The sequence below is a fragment of the Marmota monax genome, unplaced genomic scaffold (assembly GCF_021218885.2).
Source record: "Marmota monax isolate L192 unplaced genomic scaffold, Marmota_monax_Labrador192_F-V1.1 WCK01_AAM20220418_F8-fsc00009, whole genome shotgun sequence".
Classification (NCBI taxonomy): Eukaryota; Metazoa; Chordata; class Mammalia; order Rodentia; family Sciuridae; genus Marmota; species Marmota monax.
In genome coordinates, this window is record NW_026694710.1 from 27,717,336 (window position 1) to 27,742,608 (window position 25,273).

At 49.9% G+C, this 25,273-nt stretch overlaps 1 protein-coding gene across 2 annotated transcripts in view; it reads left to right on the top strand.

Moving 5' to 3' along the window:
* Zfyve28 (zinc finger FYVE-type containing 28) overlaps positions 1-25,273 on the top strand; it is a 141,631-nt gene that overhangs the window by 52,472 nt on the left and 63,886 nt on the right. For both annotated transcript variants that reach the window (XM_046423877.2, XM_046423876.2), the window contains exons 3-6: positions 10,009-10,146; positions 11,859-12,061; positions 12,904-12,993; positions 13,791-13,880. In XM_046423877.2, coding sequence (XP_046279833.1) covers positions 10,009-10,146; positions 11,859-12,061; positions 12,904-12,993; positions 13,791-13,880 — 521 coding nt within the window. The remainder of the gene's footprint in view (positions 1-10,008; positions 10,147-11,858; positions 12,062-12,903; positions 12,994-13,790; positions 13,881-25,273) is intronic.

A 25,273-nucleotide genomic window follows, 5' to 3' on the forward strand; every position in this document is an offset into this window, starting at 1 on the left:
CTCTGAGCTGGGTGCTTTTTTTTTAACGTTTTTTAGTTGTTGATGGACCTATATTTTATTTATTTATTTATTTATATGCAGTGCTGGGGATCAAACCCAGTGCCTCACACATGCTGGGCAAGTGCTCTACTACTGGGTCTTCTGTTGAGCGGTCGGTGGTGCTGATGGCACAGTGTTGTTCTAAGTGAGTCTGAGAGGTGGCCCAGGGGAGGGTGGCCCCATCTCAGCTATGCACCAAGGTGGGGTGAGGACCAGAAGGGAAGACTCAAGGCCAAACCCTGACATGAGCACATGCATTCTGCTCTTGTCTCTGGCATCAGTGTAAGAATACTGAGGACGAGGAGGTCGCCAGACCCTCAGCACTGTCCCCTTCAAGGGTCACTTCCTCCTTCATGTTCTTCCTCTACTTGGCTCTAGGACTCTGCATCCCTGGCTGTCCTCCTACCCACTGGTCACTTCTCCTTCAGCTCTTCTGTGACCTGCCCTGCTCCCCAGCCACTTAGGCAGGTTGTAGCACAGGCCTTCTCCTGTCCTGTGTGGCCATGATGTCTATGCTGACCACCCCTGCACGTCCCTCTCAGTCTCCTCCTGCCCAGATCCAGGTGTGCAGCCAGGATGCCTCCCTGCTTCCCTGGACGTCTCACAGGCTCAGCCCCAGCATACCCCGGAGCCCCTGCTGCCCAGCTGTCCACACCTCTGAGCTGCTCTTGGTTTTCGAGGTCTCCACCCCACGGCTCTTGCCAGTTAACCTGGTGCTTCCGTCTTTCCACAGTGTTCCAAGTGTATTCAGGTTTTGATTGACAGGTGCTAATAGAAATACATGCTACATTGATCTTATGAATGGAAACCTTTCTCTGGGATACAGGTCAAACCAAACTGCTTTTCCTATTCTCCTTTCTCACACAGCCACACGACACTTCCGACACCTGATGTGTGGGCTTTCCCACACCTGAGCGATTCTCTGGAGGGTCTGCAGCAGAGGCTGGCTGGGCACCTGCCAGCTCAGTTCCCTCCCGGCAGGGCCTGGAGAGGGCATGAGGTCCGCAGGTCCCAGGCTTGCGGAGGGCAGAGTGGCACTGCCTTCACATCATATTGATGAAGGATGCAGGGCGAGGTCTGGGAGGGTCCTAGGCACAGGAGCATTCCCCGATGGAGCCGGGTGCCGCCCTCCTGGCATGCAAGGCAGCTCAGCAACCTGGAGGCTCCCTGAACCCAGTCCCTTCTTTACCAGGGTGACACTGATTGCACCACTGGCCACGGGTGAGCAATTCTGCCTTCAGCCCCCTCCCTGCCTGGAGGTCAGGGTGAGGCTGAGCGTCTGGCCTCTGATCCATCTTGGTCTCTCTAGTAACCAAGCCAGTCCTGACGCTCCCTAGGGATGTCCAGCCAGCAGTCATCTCATTAGCATATGACACTTAACCATTCCAAAGTCCTGGGGTTTTAGGAACTATGTCAGGAGACTGGAAAACTGCACATATGTACATATACTTATCTATATATGTGTATGCACACGTGATATACACACAAGTGTGTGTGTGTCTATTTTATTTATTTATCAAGACGGGGTATCCCTGCTGCCCAAGCTGGCCTCAGCTCTGTGGCTCAGATGGTGCTCCTGCCTCAGCCTCCAGTGGGGACTATACATGCGTGCCACTGTGACTGTGTTTCATGATACCCCTTTTTAAGTTTACTTGTTAGTTCTGGCAGGATTTTTTTTCCCTTTCTTGTAGATACCATTAGACTTTTTGTGTAGATAATTGTGTTTGTGTGCTTCTTCTTCCTGACTGAGGCCCTGCTTTGTGGTGCATGCTCGGCCCTGCCCTTTGCCCGGCTGGCAGTCCGGGCACTGCCGTGGAGGAGGTGGCGCAGACCCCTCCTCAGTCACCTCGGGGAGCATGCCTGTGGAACCTGCAGGTGGCCAGCGGGTTTTCCAGTCCCCTTCTCAGGCCTGTGGTCTTCTCTGTTCATGGCCCTGGTGGGAGTTCTATCAGGGGGGATGCCGAATCTTCTCCAAATGCTTTCTCTGCCTATTGAGATTATCATGCGTCTGTTTTAATGTAGTAAATTGCCTTGATTTTGTTTCTTTCTTTTTTTTTTTTTACTTAATAAATATGGACTTTTTGCGTTATTATCCATTCCTTACCCAACAGTGGGGTGCAGGACGTGAGGACAGGGCCGTGTCTGCGACGCCCACTGATCTGTCCCAGTACGACACTCAGGAATATCCATGCAAAAGGAGCAGTTGGATGACTGTCTTAAAGTTTAATTTGTTTTTATTTATTTATTTATTTTTAATATTTATTTTGTAGTTGTAGTTGGACACAACACCTTTATTTCACTTATTTATTTTTATATGGCTCTGAGGATCGAACCCAGGGGTCCGCACATGCGAGGCGAGCCCTCTACCGTTGAGCCACAACTCCAGCCCTAATTTGTTTTTAAAATGTGCCTTATTTTGTTTATTCTTTCTTGTACACGACAATCATGGCAGAAACATTGGTGAGCCGTGCCGAGCTGCCAGAGTCTGGATACCGTGCCTCTGTGCACATCCAGGCTTCTCCCCATGGCTTTTTCTTTTCTTTTCTTTTCTTTTTTTTTTTGTGGTGCTGAGGATTGAACCCAGGGCCTTGTGCATGCAAGGCAAGCACTCCACCACCTGAGCTACAGCCCCAGCCCTCACCATGGCTATTTCTAGAGTGAAAATTTTCTAGCACTTTAAGAAATTTTGGCGTTGTCCAGGCCAGTTCTGTTATTTCCCAAATTAGAATACTAAACCCAGTCAGGGGAGGTGACTGAGCCACAGTCACATGCAGTAAACAGAAAGCAAGTGTGGTCACTTGCTGGTGGTCTGAGTCTTGGTGGATCGGAGCACAAGAGGAGACTCTCATTCCTCAGGGGAAAGGAAACAAGGGGATCACCTGAGCCTCACAAAGGTGCCAAAGAGAAAAGCATGTGGCCTTGGTCTTGGTGAAAATAGATTTTTAAAAACACAGAAGGGGGCTGGGTGTGGTGGCGTACCTGTGATCCAGTGGCTTGGGAGGCTGAGGCAGGAGAACACAGTACGCTCGAGGCCAGCCTCAGCAACTTCATGAGGACAGGGATGTAGCTCAGTGGTGAAGTGTCCTCGGTTCAATTCCCGTGCTGCAAAAGATAAATGAATGATGGATAATTATTAAATAAGAAAGATAAAATACAGAAGGGCTGGGGATGTAACTCAGTGGTAGACCTTTTGCCTAGTATGTTCAAAGCTCTGGATTTGATTAAAAAAAAAGAAAGGAAAAAAAGCAGAAATAAAATCAAAAGAGAAGAGGTCAGAATCTACTAAGAAAGCGCAGCATTTGGGCTGGGGATGTGGCTCAAGCGGTAGCGCGCTCGCCTGGCATGCGTGCGGCCCGGGTTCGATCCTCAGCACCACATACAAACAAAGATGTTGTATCCGCCAAAAACTAAAAAAATTTAAATTAAAAAAAAATTCTCTCTCTCTCTCTCTCTCTCTTTGGAAAAAAAAAAAAGAAAGTGCAGCATTCAGATCACATCATGGTTCTCTATCCTCACGGGAACATCTGGCTCACTCTGAGAGCTGAAAATGCTCTAGTCACCTGGGCCCCATCCCAGATGTCCTTCCTTCCTTGGTCCAGGAGGAACCCAGGAATCCGCTGGTTGATTTTCAATATTAAAAGAAATGACGGGGCTGGGGCTGGGGCTGGGCAGTGGCAGAGCGCTTACCTCGCACGTGTGAGGCAATGGGTTCGATCCTCAGCACCACTTATAAATACATAAAAAATAAAGGTCCATCAACAACTAAAAAATAAAGAAGTTACTGGGATAAATCCACTTGTTCATGATACATTATCCTTTCCATGTATTAACTTCAATTTCCTAATATTTTTTTAAAAAGATTTCTTTTTTCCATTTCTGCAGCCTGGGGACTGAACGCAGGACCTTGTGGGTACAGGCGGGCTGCCTCTGAGCTGAGCCTGCCCCGTCCACTGTTTCTGTGGACTCGTGAGAGACGTGCTGCACAGCCGGCGTGGTTTGGGCATCAGAGAGTGATGCCCAGGGCCTTGTGCGTCCCGTGGTGAGGGCTCTTGGCTCAAGCCAGGAGATCTTCCCTGCTGTTGGGTTTTGGATGAGTGTGGGCAGGTTGTTTCTTCTTAAATGTCTGCTGGAGTCTCTTGGGAATCCATCAGACCCTGGAGTTTTTTCTATGGGAAGATTTTGAACCACGATTCATTGAACAGATATAGAGGTTTTTCAGGTGTTCTTTTTTTTTCTTGAAGAGTTCTGAAAGCATCTTTCAAGAAATTTCTTCTAAGTTGTCGAATCTGTCCAGAGGACTGGCTCACGTCGATTCCTTTCGGCTCCTGCAGGTCCCCATGATGTCTGCTCGTCCTGTTGGTCTCCCTCTGGGCCACACTGCGGGATGCCGTCAACCTCCCCGTCTTCCCAGCGGAGCCACGTGGGGCCTCCTCGGCTGTCCAATGTTTCCCCGTGTTATGTTTTTGCTCTAGTCTCAACCACTCTTTCTTCTGTGGCTTTTGGGGTCCCTTACTCTTCTCTCTCCAGGTTCTTGAGGTGGAAGCTGAGGTCAGAGAGAGGCAGGCCGACCTTCGTGCGGTGCAGGATTCGGTGTGGGACCCTCCCTGGCTCCAGCCTGGCTCGCTTCCCAGAGATCTTGATGTGTTGTATTTTTACTTTACTTCCTTCAAAATACTTTCTAATATACTCTGATTTCTTCTTAAACCCATGAATTATTTAGAAGTGTGTTTAGTTTCCATATATTTAGAGATATTTCCACTGTTGGTTTCTAATTCTACGATCAGACTGTGAACTTCTTTTAACAGTACTGGGAATGTAACTACAGGTGCTCTCCTACTGAGCTGCATCCCCAGCCCTTTTTATTTTTACTTATTTATTTTTAATTTTTTTACTTGTTGATGGATTCTTATTTTATTTATTGCTACGTGGTGCTGACAATTGAACCCAGTGCCTCACACATGCTAGGCAAGCGCTCTACCACTGAGCCCCAGCCCCTGCCCCAGCCCTTTTTATTTTTTGAGATACGGCCTCACTAAGTTGCTGAGGCTGGCCTGGAACTTGCGATCCTCGTGCCTCAGCCTCCTGAATAGCTGGGTTTTGACATGTGTCTCTACAAAAAGCCTGGAGTGTGTATTTTGCATGACTTGAATTCTTCTTAAACTTTACAAGGCTTGTTTCGTGGCCGAGAATCTGGTCTTTCCTGGTGTTGTTCCCCATGAGGACCAGGTGCATTCTGCCGTCTTGGATGGGACGCTCTGTAAGTGCCAGCCGTGTCTAGTTGGTTAATAGCATTGTTAAAATTTACTAGGTGCTTGATGATTGTCCCTTTCTTTCTGTGTCCTAACGATTATTGGGAGAGGGGCCCTGGACTTGCCAGCCACAGTCAGGGCTCTGTCCTCACTCGTGTGGCTGAGCTCTGTTGGAGGCCCGGAAGTGCGAGGGGTCCTGTGCTCCCTATGCTCGAACCCCCCACAGCAAGTGGCTCTAGCCTCATGGGGTCTCTACTCCGAGGCAGCTGGAGGCTGCGATAGCCACTCAGGCCGGCCCTGGCAGGTGCAACATGGCACCTCTCTGACCGTTGGCCTGTGACTGTGTCCCTGCACGTGAGAGTCATACACAGCCTGTTACTGGGCTCACTTTCCTGGGCTTCAGGTCATTGTTGAATATGACCTTCCGTTCTCTGTCCCCTTTCTCCCTTCCTTCCTTTGGGACCCTTGACTCCACTGATTTCTTTGGTAAATTTCTTTGCATTCTTTCTGGTTTGGGGTCCTGCCCTGTCTCCCTGGTGGGCCTGCTGGCCAGCTCTTTGTCTTATTATTCAGTGGTGGCTTTAGGTCACTTAGTGAGCATCATAACTTCAGAGGCCTCCCTGTGATGTCATGTGGCTTCTGTACGGTGGAGGACCCTGCCCTGGGCTTCCCCGTCCTCCTGTGGGGCCGTGTCCTGGGCTTGTCCATTTTGCTTTCGCACACTGCAGGCCAATGTGTCGCAGTGCTTTTGTTTAGACAGTTTTGGGGTTTTTTTTCCTAATAAAAAAGTGGATAGCACTGAGTTCAGTGGCCCAGGCTTGTGATCTCAGTGACTCAGGAGGCTGAGACAGGAGGATCCCAAGTTCAAAGCCAGCCTCCGCAACTTAAAACTTAGAGAGACCCTACCTCAAAAGAAAAAGAAAGAAAGAAAGAAAGAAACAAGGGAAGGAACCTGAACCGTCAGGAAGGCTCTGTGTGTTGACCGTGGTCGCCGCCAGAGGCCCGGTTCCCATTTGGCCACTTGTCTTCTCCAGAGGACGCCCTTTGGCACTTCCTGTCACTCAGGGCTGTCTGCAGCATTTGGGTGGACGTGGGCTTTGGAGTCCAAGTTGGCTGCTTCTCCCGCCAGGTCTGCAGGGTGCCCTCCTCTGCACTCTTTCTGACACACCCAGTGCACTTTTTTGGTGGTGCCTCGTTCTTGTCACCTTCAAGATTTTCTCTTTGTCCTGCTGTTGGCCATTTGGCGGTACCCTTCCTGGGACACTCTGTTGTGTGCTGGGCTCCTGGGCTCCTGGAACCTGTGGGTCTGCCTATCGTGGCTACCTGCAGGTCTTGCCCTCCCCACCGCACGTCCTTGGGGGGGGGTCACTTGCTGTTGGACCTGCTGAGATCACTGACGATCCCTTCGTCACAGTGACCGTTACCACTTTCATCTGTTCATTCTTTCCAAAGTGCCTGGCTGAGTCTCTTCATCCCAGACCTGGGCATTTTCATCTCTAGGAGTCAGTATTGGGGTACTTTTCATTTCTTCGTCGTCTCCACTAAACTTTGATCACATGGAGACTGGTTATGACCACTGCCTGGGTGTCCTGAGGCTGACCCTGAGATCTCGGTCAGGTCTGGGTTGGTTTTGACTGTGGCTTCTCCTTTCCATTGTGGCTCATATTTTTCTTAATTCACTGCACACCTGGTCACTTTTCCTTGGACCCCCGACTTTGTGAGTTTCACTTTGCTGGGGATGACCACAGTGTGTTCCTGTGAGTACTCCTGAGCTTCGCCTGCAATGCTCGGTTACTTGGAAACCCTTGTTCTGAGGTATTAATCAGTCCTGCGTTGAGGGCCGACTCCTCTGCATCAGGCAGGCCCTGCTGGATGCCCCCTCTGGCCCTGTGGCTCCTGCCCCCGCTCGGTCTCCTCCTGTGGGGGCTGCTCTCTGTTCCTGTGCTGCTAGGTCTGCACCAAGCCTTCGAGGTGCACCCTTGACCTGCAAGCCTCTCTCTGAGTGGAACCTCTGCTGCTCTGTCCTCTCCCTCTGCCATTCCTGTGCTGTGACGTGTGAAGCTCGCCTCCAGGGAGCAAGCCAGGCGGTTGCAGGGCTGATCTGCTGTCCTTCCTGATGCCTTGGCTGGTCCAGTGTCTGATGTCTGGGGCTGCTGTTTGGAGTGGGGCACATTTGTTCCTGCCCCTCTTCTTGGCTGGAGTGCTCGCCTAGCATGTGCAAGGCCCTGGGTTTGATCCTCAGCACCACATGAATAAAATAAAGACACAGCTAAAAAATGAATATTAAAAAAAAAGAAGTCCCAGCTGTGTCTGCAGAGGTGTCACGCATCAGGCGCTATTCCAGGCATGGGGACGTGTCAGTGCAGAAAAGACCCTGCCCTCAGCAGCCGATGCACTGGTGGGCCAGGCAGGTGGGCAGTGAGACCCAGCACTGCATTGGCTGCCATACATCTGGGCAAGCCAAGCCTCCGTGCTGATCCCTGACTCTTAGACCTGGCTGATGCTTACTGAACCCTCACTATTGTTTATTCTCACCATTTGTTTACTAGTTCATGGAAATCTAAGAAGGGACCTTCCTATCCCAAAACCTCTTAAAAAGGACTGGCAATCTCATCCTTGCTATTGCTTGGGTCTTTGTTTTTGTATTGTGAAGGCCAGGCTCTTTCCTTACGCAGCAGACTTTCCTTTAGAGCACACAGCTGTCTTTGTTAGAAGGCTCTGTTTCCCCACTCTTGAAGCCTCAGAGGGCAGAAGGGAGGGATGTCCAGGTCAGCGTCACCCAGGGTGAGAGCACCCATCTTTCTGGGCAGCCATTTGGCAGCATGTAATTAGAGCCCGTGTGTAGTCTGAACTCTTGACTTGTAATTCCATTGCTTGAAGTCAGTGGGTCCTGCTCCGGAACATCTTGCACCACAGTGCTGGCCACAGCCTTTCTGTTGGTGTGGACTGCATACTGCACATGGCTTGCAGGGCTGGGAGGAGTGAGTCCATGTGTTTCACAGGGTGGAGCCGTCCTTCAGGCACTGGGTTGGTGAAGAGCCATGGTGATGGGCTCTGGCTGCAGGGGTCAGCTGTGGAACGTGACATCAAGCACACAGGAAGAGCTCAGCTCTGCCCAGGAAAGGCTGGGGGAGCAGTCCTGGGAGAAAATATGCCAGCCTGCCAGGTAGTTTCACCAGGGTCATTCCCCTGCCTCTGTGCTATCCTGTTGGTTCTAGACTTCCTGTAATGAATGTGTGTGAATGATTTCATGCTTAAAAAGTTAAAGGAGGGGCTGGGGATGTGGCTCAAGCGGTAGTGGGCTCGCCTGGAATGCGTGCGGCCCGGGTTCGATCCTCAGCACCACATACAAACAAAGATGTTGTGTCTGCCAAAAACTAAAATATAAATATTGAAATTCTCTCTCTCTCTCTCTCTCTCTCTCTCTCTCTCTCTCTTAGAAAAAAAGTTCAAGGAAAAAAATTAGACTTTCAATGTTCATGTAATTCTGTGGAACAAATGTTAGGTACTTAAAGAACAGGACAGTTTTTTTCTTTTCTGTCTCAATGCTCTCCAAAAATATCATCATCAAGAAAAGAACAGGGCAACTGTTTTCTCATCTGCACAAGCCTGTCGTGCTTTGCATTTTGAGTGCAAGGAGTAGCGTAAAACCACTCTGAAGGACCGTAAGGACAGAAGGTGCTGTGCACCGATGTGCCACGGCCAGGACCGAGGCTCTGGTTTACAGACTTCCCCTCACACAGACCCCGGCAGCCCAGGACCATGGTTTCCATTTCGCAGATGGGGTCGGGGCCTGGAGAGGCCAAGGGCCCGCCCCAGGTGGCAGGGCGTGGGATGGAGGGCGGCTCCTTGGTGCTGGCTGGCTGCACACATTGCTCCTTGTCTGCTGGCTCCACAGGGACAGGAGGGCTGCTGTCTGGGCAAAGGAACATGGCCTGGGGGTGCCTGGCCCTGAAGGGTCTCCTCCCCCTGCAAGGAGAAGACTGAAGTTCAGGGAGGACGAGGGCTTTGCTGGGTCCCCAGCTTGCTGAACCCCCAGATCCCACAGCTCTGACCTTTGCTGGGGCTGGGGAGGCCCTTCCCCTCACATGGTGGCCTCAACTCTACTCCAGGGACAGGCCAACTTGCAGCCTTCTGGGTGGGCTTGGTAAGGGGTGGCTTCATGTAGTGTCCCTTTGCGATGTCACTGCCTGGTGGCATTTTCACACAAGTAGGATTTGTAGGCTGCCACGTGAACAAAAGCAACATGGAGATGTAGCAGCAAAAATAGAATTTTGCGTGTCTGTCAGCCTAGCCGTCTGTTCTCCAGTTCTGACTGAGGAGAACCTGCACAGTGTGCAGAGAGGTGCGCAGGGGTGGGCCTGGTGCTGAGCCCACAGGGAGCCGTCGTAGGGGAGGGCACCACCTTCCTAAGGAACGGGCTTGCTCTGCCCTGAGCACCATGTGAAAGGCACCTCGTGCTGGGGACAGTTCCTCAGAGCCTTCAGATGCACAGGATCAGAGAGCAGCCTGCCAGTGGGGAGCCCTGGAGACACCTGGGGTCGCCCTGCCCGGGAGCAGGCCTGGGGTGGTGTGACGTTGCGATGCTCTCACTACGCGGCAGGCGTGGGGGTTTCTCAGTCGCTGTCACAGCCCTAACCAGCAGTGGCCTGTGTGCTTTCCAGGGTAACACAGCCCAGCTGGATGTGGCAGTCACACACTTTCTCCTCTTCTATTTCAGGATAACGTGTTAAACATCATTAACCAGATCATGGACGAGTGCATCCCCGAGGACCGCGCCCCTCGGGATTTCTGTGTCAAGTTCCCCGAGGAGATCCGGCATGACAACCTGGCTGGCCAGCTGTGGTTCGGGGCTGAGGTAGCTGCGCCACCTGGGTTCCAAGGTCCTAGTGTTGAACCTCCTTATCCAGTCATTTCCCTGTGACCTGCCCCTGGGCACCTGCAAGTGCAGGTGTGGTGTCTCCTCCTAGGCCCGCCTGCTCAGGTTTGCAGATGGTGTGGTCGGAGCCTGTTAGAACGCACGGCCCTCGGAGGGGCTGGGACAGCCACAGACCTATGCCTTAAGACTGCACACGCAGTGAAGTTCCCAGTGTGGCTTTAATGAGATCCTCAGGCCCCCGACATCCAGGACCTGAAAGTGTTTTTTTTTTTTTTTAATTTTTTTAACATTTATTCTTTAGTTGTAGGTGGGCACAATACCTTTATTTAATTTTTATGTGGTGCAGGGATCGAACTCAGTGCCTCACGCATGCTAGGCGAGCACTTTTTCTCTGAGCCACAACCCCAGCCCCCTGAAAGTCGTTTTTTATCAATATCAAGAAGGTAGTTCTCCTCTTTCCCTAGCTATGGTGACAGCTGAGATGTGGATTCTGGGCGCCTCAACCTTCCACTTCTTCCAATAGCCCTTAAGAGTTTATCTTCATCTCCTGGTGAGGAAACTGAGGCACTGAGAGGAAGATGCCCTTCCCACGCCCCCAGCTTTGGGGCTTCCCGTATCCCTACTGTGTGGACATCCCGACTCCTGCCCTTGACTGTGCTCTGGAGGTAGAGGGGCTTCACTGCCCTCTGTGCTGTCCCTGTCCTCCGTGCCATCTCTCCGTGTACCTCTGGATCCACCCCACCCGTGTGCCCCATCCTCCCCCCTCCAGCCCCCCACCTTCCCCACCCCATTCCTCTGAACTCTCTGGCTGGCGCATCCTCCCGAGGTTCTGGTTGGGTGTGGGTGCCCCGGCAGGCTGCCCTCTCTCAGCCTCAGTGTTTGTCCTGTGGTGTGGGCCCTGGGGCAGCGGGCAGCTGTGAGGAGGTGTGAGAGGAGGTGGGAGAGAGGAGCTGGAGCCCACAGGCTCCACCCGCAGGGCTGACCTGGGAACCAGCAGGCTTCTCCCCACTCGCACCTGGGAACCTGCTTCTTGTCCTGAATGGTTGTTGCGGGAGGGGACTGGCTGGAGGACTGGTCCTGCTTTTTGCTGGACAGTGCCTGGCCTGTGGTGAGCATCCGCATTGCAAGAGGCCCTCCTGGGGGCGGCTGCCTCCCCACTGGCCTGACAACAGTTGGCAGAACTTTGTGTGACTGAGAGCCTGGACAGACGTGGGGCCAGTGGGCAGAGGGACTGTTGCCGGCCAGGGGCCGAGGTCTCCTCTCGGGTCGGGTTTTTCTGGGCCTGGAGCTTGTTCCCATGAGCTCCCTGTCACTTCCAGGAGACTGTGTGCACAGGGAGCCCAGCTCAGCCCTGCGAGGCATGCCTGGGCACAGAACTGAGCCTGTTCTCTGGGCAGTCGTCCCTAGGCTGGACCAGGAGGGGACAGGAGTCGCATCACCGGGTCCCCCTGACCTGGCTCTGTTGGCCCTCCCTTCTCGGCTTGCCCTTTAGGTCTGTAGGGGGACCATGCTGGTCCCAGTCAGGGACATTTGTTACTGCTGCCATGTTGCAGTACTTGACAGGGACCTCTGCAGAGGGGCAGGGCAAGTGCCAGGTGCTGGCCCAGAGGGAGAAGGTGGGCCAAATGCCTCGGGGCACACACTCGGTTCCTGGGGGCAGGGCCATTCTGAGTGTGTTCTTTTGTCCTCAGTGCCTGGCTGCTGGTTCCATCATCATGAACCGCGAGCTCGAGAGCATGGCTATGCGACCGCTGGCCAAGGAGCTGACCCGCAGCCTGGAGGATGTTCGGGGCACCCTCCGTGACCAGGCGCTGCGTGACCTCAGCACCTACACAGAGAAGATGCGGGAAGCGCTGAGGCACTTCGATGTCCTGTTTGCCGAGTTTGAGCTGAGGTGACCCTGGGGGCCCGGGCATGGGGAGTCACGCCCTGGCCCTATGCGTCCTAGTGGGGGCCGACTTTTTGGGGTGCATCCTGATATCTCCAGCAAGTTCCATGTAGGGAGGAACGGCTGGGGAGTCTGGTGCCGACTGGTGGTGTGGTTAACTTGGGGCTCTGTGGGGGACGGGGCTTTCCAGAGAGGGGATGTAAGCAGAAATGGCACAGGTGGGGTCTGGGCGGTCAGCCACCGTGGGCCTCCAGGGGAGAGGACTTGGGAGAGGCCCAAGGCGCCAGGCACATTGCGTGCTTGTGGTGGGCCAGAAAAGGTCAGACGCAGAAATCCGCATCCCAGGTGGCAAAGGTCGTGCGTCTTGTGATGCGCAGCCGGGCAGTGACGGGGTCCGCCCTAGGAGGTTTGGGTTTGGATTTGTTTTCTTTTATCTTCCCCAAGGGCGTCGGTGGTTGGGAAGGAAAGAGAAGGTTCCCTTGGGAGAAGGCCGACTCTCCGCCCCGGCCGTCCTGTGAGCCCTGCGCCTGGCCAGGCTGGCTCCAGGCTGTGGAGGTCCACATGGCCTGACCCACCCAGGCAGCTGGGGTGGGCAGTAGTGGGGGCCAGTCATCGAGTGGCGGTGATGCCCCTCACACGGGCAGGGCCTCGGGGCTGAGAGGCCCGGAGGAGGCCTGCCTTGGTAGGAGCTAGGGTTTAAACAGCACCGTGAAGTCGGGCCTGTGTAGTTGTGAGGCTGATGACGTGGTCACCTCCGGAGCTGGGGTTTTAACTGAAGGCCCATTTGGGAGGCCAGGCAGCCTAGGACAGTGCCTGGCCTGTGGTGATGTGTCCTGCTGTGTCCGCAGCTACGTCTCGGCCATGGTGCCCGTGAAGTCCCCCAGGGAGTACTACGTGCAGCAGGAGGTCATCGTGCTGTTCTGCGAGACGGTGGAGAGGTAGGACGGGCTGCCCCTCTGCCCTGCTCCGGGCCCAGGCGGAGGGCAGCCCTGGGGGTTGCGCCTAGTTGGGAGATGCCCTTACCTGCCACCTTCCCACCGCGGGCTGCTCCTTGCTGGTGGGCAGAGGCCTGCCCTCCCACCTGTGGCTGGCCCCATGCCCCCTTTTCTCTGGGCCCAGAGGACAGGTGTTGCAAGTGAGGCCGTGCGATGGGATGGACGCGGGAAGGTGGGCACGGGCTGACATCCAGCCTCCTTCCCTCCCTGCTGCCTCCTCACAGCGGGGCCTTGTGGGCTTCGGCCTGCCGAACACGGCTTTGGGGGTGAATCAGGGCCTAGTTCAGTAACTCAGGGTCCCATTTTCTGAATGGACTCCAGGGCCAAGATCTCACCTCCCGTAGTTTTCCAAGTGACTTGCTTCGGGGACGTTCAGGTTTGGCATGTCTTCGTCCCAGGCTTATTCTTGGCGCGAGCTGTTTTGAGTTCCTGGTGGAGTGGCGCCTTTGTCTGGATGACCGTGCCCTGTTCTGCTGGAGTCAGAGGCTGCTGCTGGGTGGCCACTCCTGCTCTCTTCACCCCTCCTGGAGCAGTGGTGGGAGTGGACAGATGGCAGATGAGGCTCAGCGGAGCCCGCCTCTCCCTGACCTTTTCCTCTAGCGCCAGCCTTTTTGCACGTGCGAGGGTTGGGATGGCAAAGGTCAGCCTCCGACCCTTCTGCTGATGGAGGACACAGGCCAGGGTCAGGCCCACTGCCCCCCTCATGGATGCCCCACTCCTTCCCTTTCTCCCTTGGCCAGGGCCCTGGACTTTGGGTACCTGACCCAGGACATGATCGACGACTATGAGCCGGCCCTCATGTTCACCATTCCTCGGCTGGCCATCGTGTGGTGAGTGCCCCCTGCCTGGCTGACCATCAAGTCCCATGGTGCCAGGCCCTCTGGGTGTTGGTAACGGTCCCTATGCTGCTCACAGTGGCTGCTCAGCTGCCCAGAGCTGTCCCTGGGTTAGCCTGATGTTTCCTCAGCAGCCAAGGAGCCCAGTGTCCTGAGCACCTCTCACCTCGCTGGTGAGGGAGAGAGCACCCGGCCTAAGCAGTGCAAGACGACAAGCCCCGTCACCCTACATTGCAGAGGTGAGGTGGACAGCGCAGGTGCTCACAGCTCAGGGGAGGCAGACACAGCACAATACCCAGGGCCACTTGGGCTGCCCTTGGGGCACAGTGACCCTGCGGAGGCTGGCTTTGCAGTGACGGAGTGCGAGGCCCCTGGGTCCCACGGGGGTGTGATTGGTTGTTGTAGTAGTCTGTGGACTGACAGAGAGGTGGATCTGCTGGGCACTGGACCAGCTGCGCATGCTGATGGGGATACCTGGTGGGGAGCCTTCCCACTGGCCAGGGTGCATATTGGGAGAGCAAGGAACTCATGGCCAGCCTTTGGAGCCTTGTGGGGGCTCAAGGACGCCCAGGCAGCGCCTGGGACTCTGGGCAGGAAACGCCTGGTTACTTCTCAGTCCTTCGGAGATCCTGGGGCCAGGAGTAGAGCCCAGGAGTTCTGGGGCTTCCTGCACCACTGCTCACCCACACCTGGACTTGTGCAGCGACACCCCTTCCCTGTGCCAGGAAGAGGAGGAGGGACAGATGTGCCATGGGGACCTGTTGGGCTCGCAGCCAGCAAAGTGGCCCTGTTGGCAGCTGGTGCAGAGCTGGGCACAGAGCAGGGGGCGGGCAGTCCTGGGGAAAGTTGTCCATTGGAAATATGGACATCAGTAATGTGGTCAGGGCGGGGGCAGTGGGCACAGAGGCCAGGACAGCTCTGGCTCAGGCTGAGGAGAGGCCCCATCGAGGGCCCCAGGGCATTCTGGAGCGCAGGCACACGCAGCAGGGCAGAGGACACACAGACCTCCCTCGGGGGAAGAGGGGTACAGAGTGGGAGTGTGGGGAGGGTGCACAGGACAGGATCTTAGGCCTGCAGGGATAGAGATGCTTCCCGCCCCACAGGGACGAGTGGAGGCTGCAGCAGCAGGAGCTGGGATGAGCAGCCAGGGCGCCGGGCATGAGTCTGGAGCCCCTGGTCAGGCCGTTTGTCCACCTGCCTCCTCAGCCGCCCCTTCAGGGAGGTCTCCAGGGTGGTCACTGAGCATGGTCTAGCCCTGGCCGCTGTGGCCGAACCCTCTACGGCTCTCAGTGCCCCAGCCCCTTCCTCCTGCTGTCCTCCCTCTTCCCCTCATGAAGTTCTCTCTGTTCACCGAGTTAGTGAACCTGGGAGGCAGGGCTGGGGCACACCACACCGAGGACAGCACTGTAGAGTCCCCTTCCTAGGAAGAGCTGGGAATTTCCCTTCACCCAGGGACGTCAAGCTGGAGGGCCTGTCAGAGGTCCCCGGAGGTCAGTGCCGGGTGGCTTGGAGGGAGGTGCCCTCCGGGGGAGACGCAGTCCTGCCCTGCTGTGCAGAGCCCGCAGGCCTCCAGATCCTGTTGCGTGGTATTCTCTCTGGGCTAGCTGCTCTCTCTTGCAGATTCATTTTGGTGAAATGGTGAACAGCCAGCACCTTGGAGTCAGAGCCTTTATTCTGCCAGCCAGCAGGGACGGGTCTGCGTCTTTTGACACTGCAGCTCTGAGGCTGGGCGCTTTTAGCCCGCGGCCAGCACAGGCTTCATAAATGAAGGTTCGGCTACGTGAGAAATCCTCAGGGAGTTTGAATTAAAGAGACAGGCTCTAATTACCTTTAAACCAGCTCCAGGACGGCTTCTCGTAGCTCCAGCCTCCAGCCACCTATTAATGGTAGCGAGGTTGACTGAAGAGGCTAGCCAGAGAGAGAGAACACGCCAGGGAGTGGACTTTTATTGGGGAACAAAAAAATTCTGGGGAAAATCCCATCCAATGAAGATTAAGGGGGGCAGTGTCCCAAGGTCCGGTGCGACGATTGGGTCTTCGGAGTAGTGGCCAGACACACCTCCACATGGACAAGCCCTCGGACCTGAGAAGGGTGGGGAAAGCTCTGGACACAAAGATGTGTCTAAGCGCCTCTCACCCAGCCAGGGAGGTAACTTGAATCACGTGCAAGGATGGCCTCCCACAGGCACTGCCTTCAGGAAGCACCACGAGTCTCCCTGTTTAAAACGCCCTTGCAAGAGCTTTGGAGTCGTGCAGCGCTCAGTGCCAGCCAGCACAGGGCACCGGGATGGGGTCCAAGGGTCCAAGGGGTCCTAGGAAAGCTGCAGAGCCAGCCAGGCCAGCTGCCATCCTGGGCTGGCATGTCTGGGGTGACTGCACTGACCTCCCTGCTCTGTAGGCTGCGCACCTGACCAAGCAGGGCAGAGGGAGGGCTGCGGACGTAGCTCACCATTCGGACACTTGCCTAGCATGTGCAAGGCCCTGGTTCAAACTCATGGAGGCCCCCGAGGCCTCTCCTAGGCAGCACACTAGTTTTAAAATAAACACCAGGTTTCAAAAGCTCCCCCAAGTACACTGTGTTTCTGGGTTCCAAACTGGAATTTGTTGCCCACATGTGTCCAGCTCTTTATCATACTCCCCATTGCTGCCAGTGCCCAAGCACAAGCGGCTGCAGGACACTGGCCACTTCTCTCTGACCAGCCTCATGATCTGTCCTCTTGTGAGTGGTCAACAACCCAGCCAAGAGCCCTCATCCTGGGAACAGAGCAGGGGCCAGACTGCTGTGGGCAGGAGCTTTGTCCTGGACGGTCCCCTCCTGGAGACACCATCATGAAGTCCCCTGGGGCCTCAAGCTAGAGAAAGGGCCTGGAAAGGACCAGAGGGGATCCACAGGAGAGTCGGGGTGCATGCAGAGGAAGAGCAGGTGCTGGTGGCTCAGGAAGTGGATGCAGGTGCAGGAGGCTGGATCCCAAGGTGGGAGGTTCCCCACCTTCATTCACCCCTGTGCCCACTGCTGGGGCAATGGGCACAGAGTCCAGATGGCCTATGGAAGCTCAGTGGGCTTTTGTAGAACTTTGGACCTTGATCTGACAGGGCACCAATATGTATTTATAAAGATCATCCTGTTGAAGGACTGGATATTCAGAATTAATGGATAGATTAAACATTATACTCTAGTCATTGAAATGATGTTAGGGAAAAATCCTGAATATTGTGCAAAAACATCTCCAGCATATTAATACAGAAAGTTGCTGTGTATCTACTCTACAAAATTTCTTTCTTTCCACTTTTTAAACTGGTGCATTATGGTTGTAGGTAACAGTGGGATATAGTGTTACATATTCGAACATGCAACTGTGTAATAACATGATTTGGCCAATATCATTCCCCAGTGTTTCCTCTTTCCCTCACCTCCTCCCTTTCCTCTGCTCTCCTGATCCCACTCCAGTTTCCATGAAATCCCCACCTTTCTTTTCCTTTTCCTCTCTAGCTCCACAGAAGAGAGAAAACATACCATCCTGACCTTCTGAGTCTGGCTTATTTCACTTAACATCATGGTCTTAAGTTCCATCCATTTACCTACAAATGACACAGTTTGATTTTTCTTAGTGGCTGAACAAAACTCCACTGTGTATGTATAACACATTTTCCATATTCATTCACCCATCGATGGGCACCTAGGCTGCTTCCATAGTTTGGCTGCTGTGAATTGTGCTGCTATCTTGGCCACGGCCTGCATTGGGAGAGAGTAGGTAACTGTCGGAGGTGTGGGCTTGCTGCAAATAAAGGCTAGAAAAGTAATTTTAATAAATAAACATGGGCTGGCGTTGTGGCTCAGGGGTGGCACTCTTGCCTAGCAAGCGCGAGGCCCTGGGTTTGCTCCTCAGCACCACATAAAAATAAATAAAGGTATTGTGTCCATCTACAACTAAAAAGTAAATATTAAAAAAAAGATATAAACACAAAAGACGAGAAGTATATGCTCAAAGCGGGGACTTGACTGGTGTAAGAGACCTGACAGGTCGGATCCTAACAAAGGGAAAAGGCCACAAATGCTTTATTTATAGTGAAACACATCAAAGGGATTCAGTGAGGAGCTTCTTTAAGAAACAGGTTGAAAATGGGGAAAAAGGTTGTTTGGGGCTTGACAGGTTACACCCATCTCTGGGTGGCTGCAACAGTGGTAATTGATTCATTTTTTTTCTGATTTTTTTATTCCTTTTATTTCCTTCTCTTACTTAATTGTGTTGGCTAGAATTTCTTTTTTTAAAATACTTTTTAGTTGTAGTTGGACATAATACCTTGATTTTATTTATTTATGTATGGTGCTGAGGATCGAATCCAGCACCTCACACATGCTGGGCGAGCGCTCTACTGCTGAGCCCCAGCCCAGCCCCTAGAATTTCTAATACTGTGTTGAATAGGAGTGGTGAGAGGAAGTATCCTTGCCTTGTTCCAGATTTTAAAGGGAATATTTTCAGTTTTTCCCTATTCACTATGATGTCATCTTGGGTTTGTCATATATAGACTTTATGATGTTGAGGTAGGTTCCTTCTGTCCCTAGTTTCTTCAGTTCTTTTTCTTTTAATTATGTATGGGTGCTGAATTTTGTGAAAGACTTCCTCTGCACCTATTGAAAAGTAAACAACTTTTGTCCTTATTTCTATTTATCTGGTGAATCACATTTATTGATTGGCATGTTAAACCATCCTGGCCTCCCTGGGATATAGCCAACTTGGTCATGGTGTATAATCTTCTAAATATGTTGTTGAATATGACTTGCTAAGTTTATTAAGGATTTTTGCGTCTGAGTTCATCAGGGACATTGGTCTGTAGTTTTCTTTCCTTGATGCATCCGTATCTGGTTTTGGTTTAAGGTGATACTAGATTCACAGAATGACTTTGGAAGTGTTCTATTCTTTTATATTGTGTGGAATATTTGAGGAGTATTGGCATTAATTATTTAAAGGTCTGATAGAATTCAGCTGAACCCACAATAAAAAATTAAAAAATAAATAAATAAATAAAAATATAAAATTAAAAAAAAAAAGAAATTGATACCAGTTTAAAAAAAAAAAAAGAATTCAGCTGAGAATCCATCTGATCCTGGGCTTTTCTTTTTTGGACTATCTCCTTGCAAGTTATTGATCTGTTCAGGCTTTCTGTGTCCTCTCAATTCAATTTTGGCAAGTCATATGTGTCTATAAATGTGTCCCAATTTATTGGGGCCTAAGTTTTCAAAATAGTCACTAATGATCCTCTGAATTTCTGTGATGTCTGTGGTAATTTCTCCTTTTTTATCTCTAATTTTATTAATTTGGGTATTCTTTATTTTTATTTTGGTTATTATGGCTAAGGGCCTATCAATTTTGTTTATCTTTTCAAAAAATCAGCTCTTTGTTTCATCAATCCTTTGTATTGTTTTTTAAAAATTCTCAGTTTCACTGATTTCAGCTCTAATATTAATTATTTCCTTCATTCTCCTAGTTTTAGAATTGGTTTTTTGTTTTTCAAGAGCCTTGAGACGCACCACTCGGCTGTTTATTTGGGATCTTTCTGATGTTCTTATTCAGGCACTCACACCATGACTTCCTTTAGAACTGCCTTCGCGGTGTCCCAGAGTTCTGGTATGTCGTATCACTATTCTTTTGAGTCTTAAGAATTTTTAATGTCTCCCCTGATTTCTTCTTTCACGCTTTCATCATTCATAAGTATATTATTCAATCTCCACGTGTTTACATAGTTTCTGTAGGGGTTTTTGTTTATTTTTTGGGTGTTTATCTCTAATTTAAATCATGATCAGATAAGATTCAAGGAATCATGTCAGTTTTTGCTAACAGTTGCTTTGTGGCCTAAAATATGGTCTGTTTTGGAGAAGGTTCCATGAGCAGCTGAGAAGTGTTTGGATGTTGTTGTGTGAAATATCCTATAAACATCTGTTAAGTCCATTTGATTTATAATATTTTTCAGATCTGAAGAGTCTTTACTGAGTTTATGTCTGGATGATCTGTCTATTGGTAAAAGATGTGTGTTGAAATCACCTAGTATTATGGTTCTGGGGTCTATCTGAGTATTTAATTTGAGTAGTGTCTGTTTTATGTAATTAGGTGTACTAATATTTGCAGCACAAATATTTACAATTGTTATATATTCTTGTTGGATTGTTCCTTTTACCAATATAAAGTGACTTTTTTTTTGTCTCATCTGATTGATGATGTCTGCTATGAGAGTAGCTACTCCTGCTTTTTGGGGGCTCCATTTGCATGGTATATCAATTTCTATTCTTTCACTTTCAGCCTGTGGCTTTCTTTGCTTGTGAGATGAGTCTCTTGCAAACAAAATGTAGTTTGGTCTTGTTTTTAAATCCATTCTTCCAGCCTATGTCTTTTAATTGGAGAGTTGAGACCATGCACATTCAGTGTCATTATAAGAGAGGTTTATTACTTCTTGCCATTTAAACTTATTTCTAATATTTAATTTGATTAAATATTAGATTATTAAATATTAGATTATTTGCTTAGCTATGCTTCAAATGAGATTTGTCCCTTTGTGAGCAATGGGGTTTGGCTTTAACATTTTCCACGAGGTAATGCCAGCTTAGTAGTCATGAATTCTTTCAGTTTCTCATTAACTTGGAAGGTTTTTATTTTTCCTATAATCCTGAAGAATAGGTTTGCTGGATATAGCAATTTTGGTTGACAGTTCTTTTCTTTAAGGGTTTAGAACACATCATTCCAAACTCTCTTGGCTAAAAGCCAAGTTTTGTGCTAAGAATTGGAAGTAATTCTGATTGGCTTGCCTCTAAGTGTGACCTGATATTTTTTTCTTTTGGGGCTTTTAAAATTCTATCTTTATTTTGTATGTCAGGTATTTGAATTATAATGTGTCATGGAGAGTTTTTTTTATCTTGTTTATTTGGGGCTCCAAATGCCTCCTGTATCTGAATGTCCATCTCATTCTCAGGGTTTGGAAATTTTCCAATATTATTTCCCAGAAGAGATTATCTATGCCATTAGCCTGCATCTTACAACCTTCTTCAATTCCAGTGATCCTTAAATGCAGGTTTTTTTTTTTAATAAATATTTTTTAGGTGTAGATGGACACAACACAATGCCTTTATTTTTAGGTGGTCCTGAGGATCAAACCCTGGTCCTGCCCGTGCTAGGCGAGCGCTCTACCGCTGAGCCACAATCTCAGCCCCAAAATGCGTTTTCTTAATGTTGTCAGAAAGTTCTTGTATTTTCTGGTTGGTTACTTATTTTCTGGTTCAAGGCCAGCCACTTTGTCTTCCAGCTCTGAGATTCTGTCTTCAGCATGGTCTGCTCTATTGGAGAGATTTTTCAACTGAATATTTTATTTGATTTATTGCCTCTTTCATTTCCTATATTTCTGTTTGGCTCTTTTTCAATATCACTATCTCCTTATTGAATTTCTCATTCATATCCTGTACTGATTTCCTTAAATCATTTAGTTGTTTTTCTGTGTTCTCTTGAAATTCATTGATCATTTTTTTTAAATATCATTTTTTTTTAGTGATGAACACAACATCTTTATTTATTTATTTTCATGTGGTGTAGAGGATCAAACTCAGTGCCTCACACATGTGAGGCAAGCACTCTACCACTGAACCACAACCCCAGCTCCTCATTGATCATTTTTAGGGAGTCTTTTGAATTCTTTTTTTTTTTTTTTGGTAGCAGGGATTGAACTCAGGGGCCACACCCCTAGCCCTATTTTGTATTTTATTAGAGGCAGGGTCTCACTGAGTTGCTTAGCACCTTGCTGTTGCTGAGGCTGATTTTGAACTATAGATCCTCCTGTCTCAGCCTCCCAAGCTGCTGGGATTACAGGCCTGTGCCACCATACCTGGCTAGAGTCTTTTGAATTTTTTATTTGATATTTCATCCATTTCAATATCTTTGGAGTCAATTGCTCATGAATTATGAGCTTTAGGAGGCATTATATTACCTTTTTTCCATATTTCTTGTATTCATGTGTGGGGGTCTGTGTGTCTGTTGGGCTGAATTTCTCCTCCACTCTTACTTGTGGGCCTCTTTAGGGTACAGGTTTTTCTTGCCCAAGTGTCCTAGAGTGATCTAGATTGAGACCCTTTGTAGATGTGGTATTCACAGGTTTGGGGTTAATTATCTCTCTCTTCATTGTAGAAATATATGTCCAAGTGTGGGACCCGAGGGCACTTCCTAGCTGTTGCTACTTGCAGTCTGGTCATCAGCCTGGGGTTCTGTCTTTTGTATCTTCGTATTAAAGTGTTACTGAAGTCTGAGTGTGGTTTGTGTGGAGAAGGTGCACTGTCTGTTGGCTGGTTTAGTTTCCAGCTGTCTCTCTGTGTGAACTTGTTCATCCCTGTACCTTCCCAGAATCTCACAGAGAGGGGAAACAAACAATAGCAACAACTGAAGAAACAATATACGACATTAAAATAAATACCCAGTGGGACACCTGCAGCCCCAACCACCACATAACAGGAATGGCTGGGTCAGCAATCGCCAATAGCAAAAGTACTACGTAGTCTTGAACCAGATGGTGTTGGACAGCAGGTGTCAACAATCCGCAGTACTAACAAAAGCCACAGCATGAGTGGTGGCGAAGGAGTTATGTAAACCAAAGAGTTCTAAAAGATGGGAAGAATATACTTCATTAAGATAAAAATGTGATAGGAAGGTAGAAGAAACTTTAGAGTATTCAAAATGTGACAGAGAAAATGCAGAAAAGATGTAGTAATTGATGTTTATGAAGAAGAAAATAGAAAAAAGTAAAATGAGCAAGAAAGAACACGAGAAACAAACAAAACAAAGAAACAAAAAAACCCCAAATAAACAAAACCCCTTAACTTTCAAAAGACAAGGGAAAACAGCATCATTAAAAAATGCTAAAAACAAGATAAAAAGAAATATATATTATTATGTATATTTATATATAATACAAACATATATAACATATACATAATATAAATATATATATTATAAATACACCTAATTATTTGTGATTATATGTAGATAATCAAAAACTAATCAACATATCGAGAACACACACACCCACACAGGAAAAGATTCTTCCTGAAAAATGAAAGAATTTTCTCCACTGAGGTGGTCAGACTGGGAGGCACTGTTGAGTTTTGTCTAGAGACCAGATCAGTGCACTCCCAGGGTGCAGCTGCTGCAAGTCCCAAGAGGGAAGTTCTGGTGATAGGGATCAGGACTAATCAGCCTTTGGGACCTTTGGGTGGTATCTGTTCTGGAGAGGTTAGACCAACCCACCTTAGGCCTTCACAGATGCCGGGCTCTGCTGGGAGTCTGGATCTCAGGAGCTCCTGCGGGTTCTACTTCAGGGACAGGTGAGCCATTCCTCTCAGGTCCCACACGGTACTGCCCAAGACGCAGTCTTCCCAGGCTTAGTCCCTGAGCGTATGTCCCATCAACAGGTCTGGGTTCCCGGCCCTCTTCAGCTGGTCACCTGAGCCCCCAGGCTCCAAGGGAAAGTGAGCTGCACTCTCCTCCTTTCTGACTCACGCTCCCCTGGGTACAGTCTTCTCTGTGCCGCGTCACTTGTGTTCTGCTAGGTACACCCTAGGCCACATTGTAGGCGCTTGCCAGGACAACAGGGCAGTGTTGGCTACGCGCTCCCAGCTCCCGCAGCAAGCTGCAGCGAGGCTCCTGCCTCCACTCTCTGCAGCAGGTTGGGAAACAGGGCGCGTGGCCAACCAGTTTACTGTGCCGCCTCTGGATCCCGAGTCCAGGCTGCTGTGGGATCTGCAGGTTTCCCTGTGCCAGATCTGTCCATTGTGCTTCTCTCCGTGTTTTCCCTCACCTTGGTGAACCAGCCTTGCTGCTGCTGCAACCAGCTTGGCCCCAATGTGCTCTTTCTTATTTGAGGGGGTGGGGTGGGGGGGATCGAACTCAGGGGCACTAACCACTGAGCCACATCCCCAGCCCTTTTCTGTATTTTATCTAGAGACAGGGTCTCTCTTTTGCTGAGGCTGGCTTTGAACTCATGATCCTCCTGCCTCAGCCTCCTGAACCTCTGAGATTACAGACATGTGCCACTGCCCCCAACGTGCTCTTTCTTGTTCTTGGTTTAATGCACCGAATTTCTGAGTCTCTAAGAGACTGACTGTCCGATATTGAATTTGAGTGAATTCCCTCTTTCACCCACCTCACTGAGAGCAACACTCCCCCTGCTTGGATCCCCAGCCATGGAGCCACTGGAAACGCAACCTCCCTCTAGCCTGCCATCATGTAGCGCCACCGTCTTTACTGTACATCTTCAAAATTTCTTAACAGATGAAGCTTGTGGAAACAGAATGCAAAGCACTAAATTTCTTCCATTATTATGGTAATATAAGAATAACATAAAATCTATCATTTTAAAACTTTCTGGGTGTACAATTTAGTGTCATTGAGGACATTTACATTGTGTGCAACAGTCACCACCATCCTGCTTCCTTCTCCACAGACACTCTGTCTCCGCTAAACACTAACTTTCATTCTTCTCTCCCTGGTCTCTGATAACCACCATCCTGCCTTATGTCTCTATGGATTTGATTATCCTAGGGTCCTCCATAAGTGCAATCACATTTTATGACTGCCATATTTCATTTAGCATAGTGGCCTTAAGGTTTGCCCATGTTGTCATGTGTCAGAATTTCCTTTTTGAGGCTGAGTAATAATACATTGTATATGGTTAAGTGTTCTTTTAAATATGAGATTTCCAAAACATTCAAAAGAATAAAATACCTTGGGATAAATTTAACCAAGGAGGTGAAAGACACGAATACTGAAAATCACCAGGCATTGGTGAAAAATGGAAGATCTACTAAAATGGAAAGATAGCCCACGTTCATGGATGGGAAGACAGTCTAGTTGGGATGGCAAGACTCCTCAAATTGATCTACAGATCTTATGCAATCCCTACCAAAATCCTACCACCACCCCCACCCCCCCCCCGCCCATTTGCATAAATGGAAAAGCTGTTCCTCAAATTCAGATGGACTTCAGTGGCCTGAATGAGCGTAAGAATATCAAAACAGAAAAACAAGGTGAGGCGCTGGCTTTAGGGTAGATTGAAAACCAGTGGAATAGAACTGAGAGTCTAGAAACAAATGCAGACGTCTGTGGCCAGTTGACCTGGGCACCAAGACCATTCACTTATGAAAGGACATTCCCCTGCTGGGACAACCAGATGGTCTCATGCAAATAACAGAGTTGGACCCAGAGATGGCTAGATTTATGTCTCAACTTGGCGAGCCTTCAGTACCCACTTAGATGGCCAAATACCATCTGGATGTTGTTGTAAAGGCGTTTTAAAGATGAGATTAACATTTAAATTAGTAGACTTTGAGTACAGAAGATTGCCCTCCACACTGTGGTG